This window comes from Lutra lutra, chromosome 4 (assembly GCF_902655055.1).
Source record: "Lutra lutra chromosome 4, mLutLut1.2, whole genome shotgun sequence".
In the NCBI taxonomy this organism is placed as follows: domain Eukaryota; kingdom Metazoa; phylum Chordata; class Mammalia; order Carnivora; family Mustelidae; genus Lutra; species Lutra lutra.
In genome coordinates this window covers 101947036-101962859 of record NC_062281.1, presented here as the reverse complement: position 1 = coordinate 101962859, position 15824 = coordinate 101947036, and the positions used below count along the sequence as shown (strand labels likewise).

At 34.2% G+C, this 15824-nt stretch overlaps 1 protein-coding gene across 3 annotated transcripts in view; it reads left to right on the top strand.

Moving 5' to 3' along the window:
- The window catches only part of CEPT1 (choline/ethanolamine phosphotransferase 1), a 36501-nt gene that overhangs the window by 7514 nt on the left and 13163 nt on the right, over positions 1–15824 (top strand). For 2 of the 3 annotated variants that reach the window (XM_047724048.1, XM_047724050.1), the window contains exons 3-4: positions 4994–5141; positions 6470–6611. In XM_047724048.1, the coding sequence (XP_047580004.1) occupies positions 4994–5141; positions 6470–6611 (290 nt within the window). Of the gene's footprint in view, positions 1–4993; positions 5142–6469; positions 6612–12460; positions 12546–15824 lie in introns of all 3 variants that reach the window. The other variant, XM_047724049.1, reaches the window with a different exon arrangement.

Genomic DNA, 15824 nt, shown 5'->3' with positions numbered 1-15824 from the left:
TGGTCCCTCTTTTACCCTCTGTACCTGGTACTTAAAACCAAAACTGAAACTAGAGCTGTTCATCAGAAAAAGTAACTTGATGTTTATCTCTTTGGTTTTAAAATTTCCTTGATAAGAAGGGAGCTAAACAGTAAGGTGAATGGAAGAGAATCAGAAACATTTATTGTGCCTTTATTGATTCAAGTGATCAGTCCCAGGTAACCAAGAGGATAGAAGGTGATCCTCAACAACACCTCAACTCAAGGGGTCAGAGGTGACTCTGAATCATAAGAAATCATAATGGTCACAATAGTCCTTATCTTGTTTTAAGCTGGAAGTAATCATTTAAGTAGTCTTTTCAGATGATTTGTTCTTTGTGATAAAATTATCGCCATCCAACGCTCTATTCCTTTTGGTTATCATCAATTCATTTGTTTCCATGTAGCGCTCTTAAAGTAAATAGCTATTGAACCATCACAGTTACCTATAAAACACGTTGGCTTTTTTGTTGTTGTTTTCTTCCAGATGTTCATTTCTTCCTCACCCTTGAATACTTTTATTTTAATTCCTCTTTTACTATACAAATCCCGTCCATACAGATTGTATGAATATATTTCTAATTTTTATCATTTTCTTAACTATCTTCCTTTATATCAATCAGGAAACTTAAAAACCAGTGTGATTGTTTAAATGTGTCCTGGGATTCTTTATCACATGTCCTTTGGACTATTTTATCTGTGGCTTACTTGAGGACCTGATAGCCACTTCAGAGGAACTTGGTCTAGATCCCACACATCCTTAGAGATACAGCAGAACAACAGGAAGGTGTGTTGATTCCAAAGGAAGTTTTTCCCACAATCCTAAGCTATTTCCATGATGGGGATCAGGGACTGAGAACAAGTTCAAAGGTAGCTCAGCCACTAATAGTTATTTATTGAATACCCCAGAGTGTACCAGGTACCATGTTCCCTATAATACTTTTCTTTAGCCTCTGTGCTTAAGTGATTTGGAATTTTTAGAGTAATCCTCAAATTAGTTTAAATCTTTGAAGAAACTTCCAGAATGGGAACTATTCTAATCACAGAGAACTTTTTAGAATTGCTGCTAGGAGGAATCAAGGTAGAACATGACTGAGCCACTGTTTCGTGCTCTGCTAGGGAAGGTAGTGTCCCACAAAGGCTATGCCTGGATGCTTTATAGCTGCACAGTAGAAATCCTAGTTAGGCTTTAGACCACAGTGCATTAAAATAGGTCATAGCTGTCTTCCATGATATGTTCTTATTATCTCTGTGATCTTCAGTAAATTATATGAATTTTCTTTTTTTTTTTTTTTAAGATTTTATTTATTTATTTGACAGACAGAGATCACAGGTAGGCAGAGAGAGAGGAGGAACCAGGCTCCCTGCAGAGCACAGAGCCCAATGCAGGGCTCGATCCCAGGACCCTGGGATCACAGCCTGAGCCAAAGGCAGAGGCTTTAACCCACCGAGCCACCCAGGCGCCCTATTATGTGAATTTTCTAAGGCACAGTTTATTTATCCTTTGAAATTTTGTTTTGTAGTATTGAGAGAAATAAAATTATCCATTTAGAATGCCTACATACAAAGGTCAATAAATGGTTATTTCATTGGTCAAGAACATTAAGTATGTAACATGTTCTTCCCTACAACCTTCCTCTTATTCCTGATTTCCTCTAAAAATACATATATATGGAATCACAAATTATTTAAGTCCTTATTGATTTCTTATTTTTTTAAAAAATTACTGTTTTGGAGTCAAAAGAGTTCCATAAGTTTATTACCCAGGGACATTCTCATTCATTTTAGGTCTAATTCCTTTGGGCCTTGTCCCAGTGGGTGAATATTAAATTTTATGTCTCCAGGTATTGTGAAGTTTCCATATTTTTTTTATGTAACTGATATTTTCTTAATAGTTTGAGATACCAGTCTTTCCTAGAAAAGAATGTCATCGTAATGGTTTCAGCGGAGTTTGCCATTCTTCTTAGAAAATAACTTTATAGTAGCTAAGAAAGGAAAATCGGTCCTTATTTTTCATATTTCTAAGATAAAAATGTAGACTTAGCCCTTTTTTTATGGATATACCAAAATATCCTTATGATCTAATTCTTAGACTAAGTATTTAAATCTCATCACCTAGTAGCTTTGGTCTTAGTTTCATAAGTTAATTTGGAATTTATCTTGCAGCGTTAATGTTACATATCTTTGACTTACCTTTGCCACGTCAGATAGTTGAAAGAAATTGGTGTTAGCTATCTTATACACAGGAAAACCAGAATTGAGCTATGTGCTGTTATCAATAGGAGCTCCCATCAAATTTAAATAAAACTTTTTGGAATATGATCATACGGAGTTTTTTGTATTAACATTCATTTGTTACTGTTTTATATTGCTATATTTAATATTTTTGATCTAACTTGCTGAGAAGTTTCATAGATTTTTTTTTCCTTTTAATATACAAGATTGGAAAGAAAATTAAAGTGGCACATTGTGCATAATCTTATTACCCACTTAACTCTTACTGACATTGAAAAAGGGGAAACATTACATAGTTGGAAAAATTCAAACAGAATGGTATAAAAAAAAGTAAAATCTTTTTTACCTGACTTTTCTTTACACTCTTACCTCTAATTCCTCTTTTTGTACATAATATAAACAAGTTTTTGATATGTCCTCCCAGGAAAAATAAAAGAAAAAAACATTCTTGCTCAGTATATGTACACATTTGTATGTATGTAAACCCCACAGTTCTGTTTCAAAAGCTCCCTAAAACCATGTTTCTTAGAATTTTTTCATCTGAGTTGACTCATATGAGAACATCTCTGCAAGATTTTGCAAGTCAGTTTATTGCCTGATTGTGATAAGATTATTTTCCTATGCTAATTGTTCTCTTCCTGCCTATCAGGGTGTGATGGTTTTCTGAATTATGAATGTGTCCTTTATAGATTCAGTGTATCTCTCAGGCTCTTAAACCAGCTGAGACCACTGCTTATTCCTGAATGAGAAAGCTTCCTTCTTCTTCTTCCTCTTCCTCTTCTTCTTCTTCTTCTTCTTTTTTAAGATTTTGCTTATTTATTTGAAAGAGAGACAGGGAGTGCCCGTGCACAAGTAGGCAGAGAGCAGTATGCAGAGGGAGAGGGAGAAGGAGGCTCCCACTGAGCAGAGGAGCCCAATGCGGGACTGGATCCCAGAACCCTGGGATCATGACCTAAGCCAAAGGCAGACACTTAACCGACTGAGCCACCCAGACTCCACGAGAAAGCTTGCTTCCTAAAACAATTCTGAGTTGTAAAAGAATGGGAACAATGAAGAAATATATAAATATTAGTTATAGTATTCTGCAGATTCACAGGAGGAAAGAGTGATCCGAAGACACAAGACTTTGCTTTCTCCTAATTTATGTAATTCCTTTTTTACCATTTCCTAGGATTGTGTGTATACTGATGGTTGAAGTTGTCTCTGTTTCAGGCTAACACTTTGCCCCCATTAAAATCCAGAGTTTAGACCCAAAGAAGTCCCTAGCTTTCTAGTCCTATTAAGCAATACTGTCCAGTAGAAATTTCAGTGATGCTGGTTATGTTCTGTCTGTGTCTTTGTGGTCTGGTGTGGTATGCAGAGCCACATCTGGCTGTTGAGCACTTGAAATGTGCCTAGTGTAGCTGAGGAACGGAGTCTTTAGTTTTATTTAATTTTAGTGAATCTACACTAAAATAACTAATCCAAATATATCTAATAATCTAAACTGAAAGTAAAATAATAAAAAATATATCTAATAATCTAAACTAAAATGACTAATGGCTACTATGTAGGACAGAGCAGCTCTAGAGGGTTACTAGATTGCTTTAGGAGCAAGAAGTAGTAGACTCAAAGTATAGAAGGTGGGGTTCTTAGTCAGTTGAGATTTATCAGTACAGTGAGCTTGCACATAAATTATGATTACACAATCACAGTGATTGCTTTCAGGGTTTATAACTCTGGTTTATGCTATGGTTCTTTTGATAGCTTCAGTGTCCTAAAACATGAGACTTTAAGAAAATGTTTAAGAGAAGATCCTTACCTTTAATACTGAGAACTAAATAGGATTTTGAGAGAAACTTCTTTGCAATGCAAAATATAAATATTATTTGCAGCTCTGAGTAGTTTTAATATGCTGCTGTGAGCATTTAACACTCAGCTTAACTTGATAACCAATATCTGAGAAAATACCTTGTGATTATAGAAATTTTTTCCTGGCTTGGGCATCGGAAAATAGTGAAAAGTGGTATAAAACACTCTTCTACATTCTTAAAAAGATGTCAAATAGAAGTTCTCCTTTTTTAACGCCACATTTAAATCCAGTATTAGTGGTTCAGTTTCTATCTGGGAAAAGAGAAATTGTTCCTTGAAAATGTGTCCAAAAATGTTTGAAAAATAATGTTCTAAGCACTCTGTGTACTAGATCATCATTTTCCCAGTGTTATTACGGGAAGAGGTTGAAGAGGTGTGTTGAAAAATAGGTTACATGTTCAAATAAATTTGGAAAATGGCAGCATATTGTGTCCCCCTTCTTGACTATTCACAGTGTGTATTAGCAAAATTAAGGGCTGGAAGAAGTCCTGCAGTAGAGGTCTGTTTAACATTGTTTGATCCAGTGTTTCTCCCATGTGAGCTTAGCATGGAATTCATATTCTTCACATAACACCTGTAAACACCTTGAAAGATACAATTTGGAAATCATGATCTCATATAATCTCGTGATCTCTTATATAACCTACATGGTAGTAGTTACCCAGCATCTGCTTGAGCACCCCTACAAAGCAAAGAATTTGATTCTCTTACAGTTCCGATTGTCCCAATAAGTTTTCCATCACATAGCCCTGGGATTCTCTCCTATAGCTTCCAACCAGCAGTTCTTCTATGGAGAGTAAGGATAAAATATCTGTGAGTAAAAATATATCAGCGAAACATAGTAACGAATGTCTTTATAACTCTTGTGTTTCTGACTTTTTGTTTCACAGGCTCCTCTGTGGGCATATATTGCTTGTGCATGTGGCCTTTTCATTTACCAGTCTTTGGACGCTATAGATGGGAAACAGGCAAGAAGAACCAATAGCAGTTCTCCTTTGGGAGAACTTTTTGATCATGGTTGTGATTCACTATCAACAGGTATTGTTGATTTTTTTAAATGTTAATGATTAATAGTGATAAAATTAATGTGAAAAAAATACTGGAATAAATAAGAGGTTTATGATGTTTTGATAGTTATCAGAATAAGTGATTTATATCTACTTTTAATGTTTTCAAAAGACTATAAATACAGTTAATATTTGTTCATTATTGGCTGTAAGGGGAAATTTAGAAATTATGTTAATTTCTACTGAAGTCATTTTTATTTTTTTTTTTTTTAAGATTTTATTTATTTATTTGACAGAGAGAGAGAGAGAAAGACCACAAGTAGGCAGAGAGGCAGGCAGAGAGAGAGTGGGGGAAGCAGGGAGCCAGATGCGGGACTCAATCCCAGGACCCTGAGATCATGACCTGAGCTGAAGGCAGAGGCTTAACCCACTGAGCCACCCAGGCATCCCAGAAGTCATTTTTAAACCTAAGTAGTATTCTTTTGGCACCTCTTGTTTTTAAAATCTTAGGGCATAATTGTCATCATCAAAAGTCTCATAAATTATAGATGAGTACAATAGTGGGAGACTAGGAAATTCATGGTCTTTATATTTAAATGGATATTCCGTGGATGTTTAAGATTATGTTATAGACTTGGAGTAGCTATGAATCTAAAAAACGTCAGTCCTGGGGCACCCAGGTGGCTCAGTGGGTTAAAGTCTCTGCCTTCGGCTCAAGTCATGATCTCAGGGTCCTGGGATGGAGCCCCACATCTGGCTCTCTGCTCAGCGGAGAGCCTGCTTACTTCTCTCTGCCTGCCTCTCTGTCTACTTGTGATCTTTCTCTCTGTCAATAAATAAATAAAATATTTTTTAAAAAGTCCTTTTGTGAATTATGTAGGCCTTTAGGTTTTTTTCGTTTTTTTGTTTTCAACAGTTATATAGTGTTTGCTCTGTTTCAGGCACTATTTGAAATCCCTTATAATACTGATATATTTTATCTGGTTATTACCATCTTGTTACAAATGAGGAAACTAAGGCACAGTGGGTGGTTTTCTTTCTTTTTTTTTTTTAAACTCTGGTCTGTAAATTTTTACTGTTCATTAGTATCACTATTACTGAGTTGGGAGAATACTTCAAAAATGCTCGAGTATTTTAGTTGCTCTTGAGACCTTTGGTTCCAGTATGTGGTGTAGTGAAAGGAGAAATTGAAATTATGGGGTAAAAGATTACATCCTGCTTTTCTGGTACCTTGGATAACTGAGAGAAAATTGTACATTCATAGCATGTCTTCTTTTTGCCTCATCTAACATCATTCCCGGCTCAGTTAATGTTGATTTTTCAGATTATTCAGTTTTTATTGTGATCTTTCTCTTGCAGTTTTCGTGGTTCTTGGAACTTGTATCGCAGTGCAGCTGGGGACAAATCCTGACTGGATGTTTTTTTGTTGTTTTGCTGGGACATTCATGTTCTATTGTGCACACTGGCAGACATATGTTTCTGGAACATTGCGATTTGGAATGTAAGTAACACTTAACGGTAATTTTTTGTTTGTTTCCTCTTTCAGATATGGTGAATGTTGCTTTTAGGTATTTCAATATTAGGAACGATCAAAGCACAATTTTAGCTTAACAAATAAAAGAAATATAAAATTCATTATTATAGCTGCCTAATGGTCTGTTGTTCTGTCATACTGCCTAAAAGGAACTATTAGAACCTCCCAACCAATTTTTTTTTTTAATAACATGAAAAGCAGGAGTCCCTCCTCACTCATACCCACTTATTTTTCCCTCAGATAAATTCACTGTATTTTTCCTATTATTCACGGTAACTCAGTGTTTTATTTTGACACATGAAAATGTGTTTTCAGGAAAAATAAGATAGTTTATGAGAGCAAAGAGCAACTCTCATCTCTAAATATCATAGTTTAATTAACTTTTATTCTTTCTATATTCTTTATTACTCTTTAAAAATCTAAGCTCTTGCTAATTCAGCTGACATGACATACCATGTAGATTACTACCACCAACAAAATGCCCAAGAATTTAAAAAATGAAATAGCAAACTGCTTTCAAACTCCAAAATGAATGGTTCCTACCTGGTGATCAGTACTTTTCTATAAATATTAATGAGTAAACTAGTCTTGGAATGAGGTGAAGGATGGAATTCATCAACTGGTATTTAATTAAGTATCACAGATCCTGTTTACACTGCTCAAGTTAGTCTTATTTTTTTCTTGGTGTAGGATTAAAAGACAACTTGAGAAAAGACTAAATACTTCATGAAATATCCAAATAAAAATCTCTGATTACAAATGATGGAACATCTTAACCTAGTCTCTTTAAGATGAATCATTAATGGATATTTGAATTTTAGATCCCACATAAATTTAGTTTTCTAGGTCTTGTAAGAGCTAGAATGCACAGAAATTCAACTGTTCTTACAAGTTTAGTTCAAATGATTTTTGTTAAACTTATTTAAATAGAACTTAAGATATTCTTAACTTACAACAGTAACAATACTTATTAATATTTTGGATATTAACTAAAAGGTATGTCCTGGAGGCTTAGAAAACATTTTTAAGGCCCATCTTAAGGTAATACCCTTCGTGACAATAGCAGATATGTGTCCAGTTGAAAATTATATGCCTCTGTGTTGTTTAGCAGTTTATAAAATGATCAGTGCTCAGAAAATACTATGGATTTCTGATAGAAAAAAAGCAGTAATTGAAAATACTATGTACAGATGTTTTTTCTCAATGTTGTTTTTATAGCCTTTAGCTCAGTAATGTTTTCATAGCATTTCTCTGCATTGGTGAAACCACAAAATATTAGACTTCTAAGAACATGTGGTTCACCCATTAGTTTTTAGTGATGTTACTGTTTTCAAAAATAGCAGAATTTATAGTACCTAGATTTGATATGGTTTGTTTCAGTGGTTATTATCTCATAGTTAACTTTCAAGCCCTTATTTTGAAAGCTTATTGATCATCAGCTTAGAAATTCTGATTAATTATCAGAAAGATAATGATCTTTCCCTTTCAAGTAAAGCAGCGCCAACCGTGTGGTACGGGAACTGAAGGAAGGAGGACAAAGGAACCATGGAAGTAGGGGGAGAATAGTGTTTTTTAGGAGCAATTTGATATCACATCTTTCTATTTGCCAGTCCTGGAATGTCCCTTGTGGTGTATTCCTTTAATTAAATATGTATTTAGAGAACTATGAGCAGTTCTGTCTTAACAGCAGTTAAATCATAAGATCCTTGTAGGGCAGTGGCAGGAGATAACACTGGAGAAGATCCAAAGAATCAAGGACTTCTGTGTCCTGCCAAGAAATATGGGCTTTTGTTCTGAATCTGTGGGGAGCCTTAGTAGGACCTAACCCAGGGAAATGACAAAACGACAGTTTGGAAAGAGCAGGCTGGCAGTAATCGGAGGGTGAATTAGAGTGAGCTGTGACAAAGGTAAGGAGACCTTTAGGAGTCATCAGCATCATTAATGTGAGGAATGCTGATGCCTGAGCTAGTGCAATGACAGCACCATCAGAGAGAAAGTCACAGGTTGGAGAGAGGTTTAAGAGGTAGAAACTGTAGGACCTCATCTCTATCTGCATATGGGGAATGAATGAGGGAGCAGGGACTGAAGTAACTCCAGTTCCCCTCCATGGGTGGTTGGGTCGAAGGCGGAGAAAGGACCTATCAGCAGAAGAACCAATTTGAAAGGGAGAGTTCCACCTAGAATGTGTATCTGAGGGATTTTAGACATCCAAATAGAATGAAAATAGCTTAGAAAACTTAGAAAGCAGGCCTAGAAAGAAGCCTATGAAAATTATTGAACAGTCAGAGGAGGAGGTATACCAGAATAAAAAGCCAGAGATTTCAAAAGAGAACAATGCTAAATGTTGCCAAGACTCAGAATGAGGACAGAAAATTGTACACTGAATTTGGCAGTGTGAGGCCATCCAGAGGCGTTTCTCTGTAGCAGATAGGGTAAAAGCCAGATTGTAGGGGATGACAAGTGAAGAGAATAAATAAGCACATGTTAATACAGGTGACTTACAAAATGTATGGCTGTGGTGATGGGAAGGAGCAAGGCATCTGTTAGAAGATAAAACATAGGCTCAAAGGAAGGAGGATTTTGTATTTACGCAGAAGGAATTGACTAGAGAAGAGATTAAAGATATTTGGGGAAAAAAGAGATGGATACATGGAGCTAGATTGTTGAAAATGCAGGACCAGAGTTTAGGGTAACAGGCAGAGGGGCTAGATGGGAGAACACTCTCCACCTGAGACTCTCATGCTTCCCTGTGATGAAAATATATGTAGAAATATTGGGGACAGTTTAAATTTAATATCTCAATTTAAATTACATATTACTATTACAAGGAATTGATTTTCATTTGGAAAATTTGAATAGAATTTTCTGAAATCTTATATTCATATTTAAGCTGCACTATTTCTTTTTTAAAGTAAAAGCAGTTCTCAACAGTCATAGAAATGTGCTGTGAGTGCTTATTTAAGGAGATAGTTATCAAAATAGCAGTGTAATGGCATATGGAATAATAGCAATATTCCTGAAGAATTTTTTTTAATGCCATTTTAGATTTCATGTTCTTTTCAAGAACAAAGAGAATAGGCAGATGTATAGTAGGCTAAATATTGAAGTGAAGTTTATATGTATGGAGGAGAACGTCCAAATTTTATTTTGTTTAATTAGAAAATAATAAGATAAACTCTGAAATGGAATTTGACTAAAAAAGTTTTTTTTAATTCCTTGCTTTTTCTTACTCCTTTTTTGGAGAAAAGTGAAAGCAGCTTTAGGTACCTTAGGAGTTTTATTTTAAAGTATTTTTATTTTAATTGTTTTATTTTGATGTTTACACACAAGTGAAAAAGATCACAAGGTTTTCTTTTTTATATATAACCAATATAGGTTGTTGTGTGTTTAATAACCACATACTGTACTTGCCAAATAAGAGATTTTTGTTTTTCTTAGTCTCCTAATATCACAATTTTTAGTTACTATTAAGTTTGCTTATAGTATCTTGACTAGAAATAGGCTCCATAGTTTAATTCATCTATAAGTAATTTCCTTTCAAAGTCAGATATTATGAGAAAGCCAATGTGATTTGGATACATTATCCCTGAAATTATGAGCTTAATCTTTCAGCACTTTGCTCTGATCATAGCTGAAAACTGCCTTTTACAGAGAATATTATTGCCTTTCACATCTAGACAGACCCCTGTCCTCACAGTCCTTCTGGACTGAGCTAGTACAGATCTGACTTAGATGAGAATTGCTCATTGGGACCTTTCTAGGTCCAGCTGAGCCCGTTAGGATTTTTACTAGCCTGAATTTGAAAGACTGGGGAGGAACTAGAACTTCACAGAAGCAACAAGGGGGTGGAAGAAAATAAGAATTATGAGTTGAAGCTCATTTGTAAATATTTGTAAAATATTTCTTAAAATGTTTATGGATTATATTAAATGGAAGAGAACATGTTTCCTCTCTAAGGCTTAAACCCTGTATATCTAGATATTTTAAAATCCATAATTTTTACATATATATATGGAATCATTTTTATAAATTAAATTTTTAGAAACTCTAAACAGTCTCTAATAAAACTATTTATGCAAAGTACTGGACTTAAAAAAATCCTCCACCCTAAAAAGTAGAATTCTTACTTAAATTATCATTGTGTGGGGAGCTTGGGGGAGTGGGGAGGATACTCTTTTCACAAGACAAAAAAATTATAATGAATTGAACTAGATCGGTATATCTTGCCTCAAGTGTTATCTCCAAATTATTGTCTGTATATTAGCTTGGACAAGGCCTATAACTTTAATTTCCTAATTTGTAAATCAGAGTTTTGTTTTTGATGGTATCTAAGGTTCCTTCTGTGAGTCTATTAATTTCACAGATGTTATTTCCAATGTACTTATTACTTAGAACCAGCAGAGTATTTATTACATTTTTCAGTTCATGCTTCTAATGTTTCACATTTACATTAGCTAATAACTCTGCTACCACATTTATTTCTATGTAAGTAGATAACTTCTGAATTTTTGTTTTCTAGTTGAATGAGAAAAGTCAATAGGCTATGCTCTATTGGTAGTCTGACAAATCCAGTTCATTTCTTTCCCAAGAAACCTCTAAAGAATAAATATTTGCAGATATCCTATTAATTAAAAACTGTTCATGTTATAATCCAAACTGTCTGTTATTGTATGATCCACTTTTTATGGATTAAGAATTAGGAAACTTCCTATTGAATGCCTGTATAGGGTATTTTTATCTTTAAAAATTAAAGATTTATCACATAAACTGAGAAATATCAGAGATTTTCCTTGCAGATTTTAGTTCCCCTATGTATTTTTTTGTTGCTGTTGGTAATGAGTCAGTCTTTAGGACTGTGCTCATTTTAATTTTATTAAGTTGTTAAAGAACATATCTTAAAACACCTACTTATATTAACCTAAAGCCTAGATTGCAGTTTAGACTCTTGGATCATCAGGTAAAATCATAGACCAGTTTCTCTCTTTTTTAGCATTCCTCAGATCTTAATTTTGATGATATGATTTTGATTTGAAGCCTGTTCCATACCACTAGTCTTTTTCTGTCACCATCTATGTTCCAAAACTTCATTCGTGTTGAATTGGATGTTTTACTTATTTTTACCACTAATAAACTAATCCAATATAGTAGAGAGTTATAATGCTGGTTGGAATTAAGGGAAGAGAAAGAGGGAAAAGGATAAAATTCTGGACTAGAGATTATTAGGAAACAGGACAAGGAGTTGACCAGTTTGATTGGGTTCTAATTGTATCCGAAGTAGTCAGTTTCTCCTTGCCTTTTCCATATATATGGGCTAATTCTACTGAGATTAGCACAGGTAGGAGTATGATGAGATGTGGGGCAGTGGAGGGGATAGATTAGTGGTTCTTCAAACACATAGATGACTGTGCACTGGAGCTTCTGGAAAACATTCCTCTCCAGAGAAGTCTGGGTAGGTTCTGCCACGGACGGGACCTATGTTAAAGATAGTGTGATTATTTGGCAAGTAGTATTCACTACTTAGGTAATTAAGAGTTGACTCTGTTTTTAGTTCTGGTGTTACCAGCTCTCTATTAACAAGTCATTTATTCAGTTTGTTACAGTTAGAATTTTTAAACTTTTCTATTATTTTAGTTTGGGTAAGAAATATACATGTTTGCATAAGGATAGTAATAGTACTGTATAAATTGTATCATTGAATCTTTACATGTTGTTATATGGGTAATGCTACCTTCTAAATCTGTTTTTGCTACCTGTAAGGCTCTTTGGCAAAAGCTCTGAGTAAAGTTATTTTGAAATGTTTGTTTCCTTATGCATAGATTCGATGTTACAGAGTCCCAGATCATAATTATAATATGCCAGCTTCTCACAGGAACCCTGGGACCTTGGTTCTGGAACTTCACGGTAACTGCTAGAATATTCATGCTGTCCAATGAACAGTGGCGTGAACTCAATAAAGACAGCACCTTTGTCATGCACAGAGTAATTGAAATGTAAAAAATAAAAAGCCTTCTGGTGGTATTTCACAGACAAACAGGTTAATAGAAAATAATTTTAATATATATAGGGCAATAAAAATCCACCCTATTAAAATTTTTTGAAAATAATATTTCTGGTGATTTGATGCTAAAAAAATTCTCTCTCACCTACTATACCTAATATAATTTTTGCTCTATGTAATATTTTTTTTAAAACAGATACCTTTCCACCATTAAATAGATTTTTTTTTATATTTATATTTTGAAAACAGAATAAAGCAAGCAGAGTTTCCCTTTAGATAAATAAGTTGAGGGGACTCTTAACAGTAGTAGGAGAGATTCTGTGTATTCTTTTAAATCCTTTAGAATATGTTCTTTAAGCAATCTAATACCACTTCTGCTTCTGTTTTCAATGATCTTCATTTTTTAGAAAATTAATGCTTGAAGCTATTCTCATTTCTATTTGTATCGTTTATTGTTTTCTTCTCTTAGTTATGCTTTAAAACTAGTGTCCTTTGCTTTTCATGTTACTTTAGCCATCTTTTGAATACCCTCCTTTTTCAGGTTTGGTTTGTTTTTAATAAACACATATTTCCTTAGTTAATACTGAGGGAATAACCTCTCCTTTTTCTCTCATATTAGAATTGTAATTTTGACCTTAAGAATTCTAAAAGTTCAGAAAGATTTATTAGAAAATGGTTTTCCAGTAGAATAGCCAAGAATCCTTCACACTTCAGTATGAAAGGTTTACTCACAAGAAAAATAGAGCTTAAATTCCATTTATTTTGCATTCACGGAGCATTGGGGAACTGTTCATGTGGACACCTACAGATCATTCTAGCAATACAAGGCTGCATTAGGTTTCCTGTATTGAATCCCCATGCCCAAAAATGTTTCAGTAATGTGGTAGAAATAGTTAAAGTCTAGTAGCAGAGTTCTTTTCTGAAAAGTATCTTGTAGCATTGTAAATCCATTTAATCAGTGGTGGTAGTGACGTCTTTGGGGACAGATTAATAATGAGGAGTAGTCTAAATCTTCCCCCCACACACAAAATAAGCTTAGAATTTGGAAAATACTGAGAAGTACTCTAGGCATGATTTAGAAGCAAAACAAAAAGCCATTTTTATTTGAATTCACAGTGTATTTGCATAATTATTTGTGGGAGTCCTTCCTAGGGTAGAATAATGTGCATAGTTCAGAATGTGTCACTGTTTAGCACCCCTCTACCCATAACCTGTCTTCTGGTACTTTCTTCAAAGACCTGAAACTTTACACTCACTGCAGTTGTCTAGATTTCTAATTTTTGATGGCTCATTTATGATTATTATTAGTTACACTCACCAAAGGTCTTTTTTCCCAGTGTTCTTAGTGAAAATACTCAAGAGTATTGACCATATTACTTTCACCTTGTTTGTTTCTGATAACAAAGTACCTGTATTTATAAAGCCTTCCTATTAAAATGTTTATAGAAACTAATGCATTTAAATTTTAACATCCTGAAAAATATTTTGGAAATACATTCTTTTACCAATTGCTAACTTGCACAGATTTGCTTTTAATATTTGTTGCTTTGATTTGATCATTGAAATGAGACTGTCATATGTTTCTTTGTGGGTTGTTCTTTTCTTTTCTTTCTTTCTTTCTTTTTTTTTTTTTTTTTTTTACAAAGTTCAGGGGGAAATAAGCCTAAGAAAGAGTTAGTTGTTCATTATATTTTGTTTCCAGTTAATTTATTAGCATTTAAACTTCCTATTCTGTTGCTTTTGTTTTCTACCAATTTAAGGAAAGTTGTGTTAGTATGTAAGAAGCATCATCCTATGTGGGCTCCTTAGTGATAAAAAGTTAAAAACTTAGGACAGATTTTACCCCAATTGATCAGCAAACTAAAGAGTTTTAGCACTATTGTAGGTACAACACTTCCAATTTCTTGGAAAAGTCAGTTAACCTCATCTGTAAAATGGTGGCAGTAGTTCTGCCTCCTGGGATAGTTGTGAAGATTAAGAGTCAAAATGTAATGTGTTATCTATCATGTCTGGTGTATAGTGTTTGTTACCACTATTATTATATTAATTTTAAGACCTGTGTTAGTAATTCCCTACAGTTTCCAGATTTCTTCCAGAATTCATTGTGCTAGGAAGAGTAGGTCCATGATCCCTTCCTTTAACTCCATCAACATTATTACTAAAGAGGTGAGAGGACTCTCCTAATTCTTCCATTTCCAAGGATGTAAGGGTCTGCTGTCCCCTTAAATGTGAGACCTGAATTTTAGTTCCTCTTAGAGGACTGACTATGTTTTAGCCTTTGGGTGTTTTTGTCTTCCTATTCAAAAACCACTGGATGGGTTACTGTTGTTTGTGGTTTTTAGTCTTCTCAAATATTCATGTGGTAGATAATGCGGTTTTAAATAATTCAGCTTATCTCAAAAATAGATGCTTAGACTTTCTCTGTATGTACCACTTGATTTTAAAATATAGTTATCATTCACTTGTCTGGTTAATGTTACTTAACATTTAGCTTGCCATGCCCAGTTTGTCCATTATCAAGGGTAGGAAGCCAAATATTGGAAGGGAGTGTGATCAATTTCTAGACCACTCTTCATTGCAGTCTACCAAGATTTCACTCCACCCATGCTGTTTCTGGTATATAAGTATTCTGATTATGTATAAGCTCCCTAGAACTTCAGATCCATTTATAGATACTTGCAAATCTGTAGTTAATAACAATCTAATTCTTGAATTGGATTCCAGACACCCTCAGTGAATGTCTTTTCAAACAAAATTCTTCTTTTTAAATAATAAATAGCTCACAAGTCAAGTCTTACAAATCTGGGGTGGTTTAATGTTATGAATTTAACCCTAGTGCAAATTCTGTGTTAACCAAGGTAATAGCCAACCCAAATTATAACACAATTATATTTACTTACTATGTGTGGTTTAACAAACAAATTATGTTTGCAAATTAGCTGCAAATATATCTTTGAATGCATATGTTACATGTACAAGAAAAATAAACTTGTCGTATTTCTGATATTAGAATGGAAATACATAAACATTCTGGGAAAAGATGGTTAACATGCTTACCGACTTTCACAGAATGTCAGTTAAATCCCTTTACATACCTCAGTTATTCCAGAGTCTTGTTGGGATTCAAACCAAATGCATTTGTTAGGTATCTCACTAAACACTGAAAAATAAAAAACTCAAAA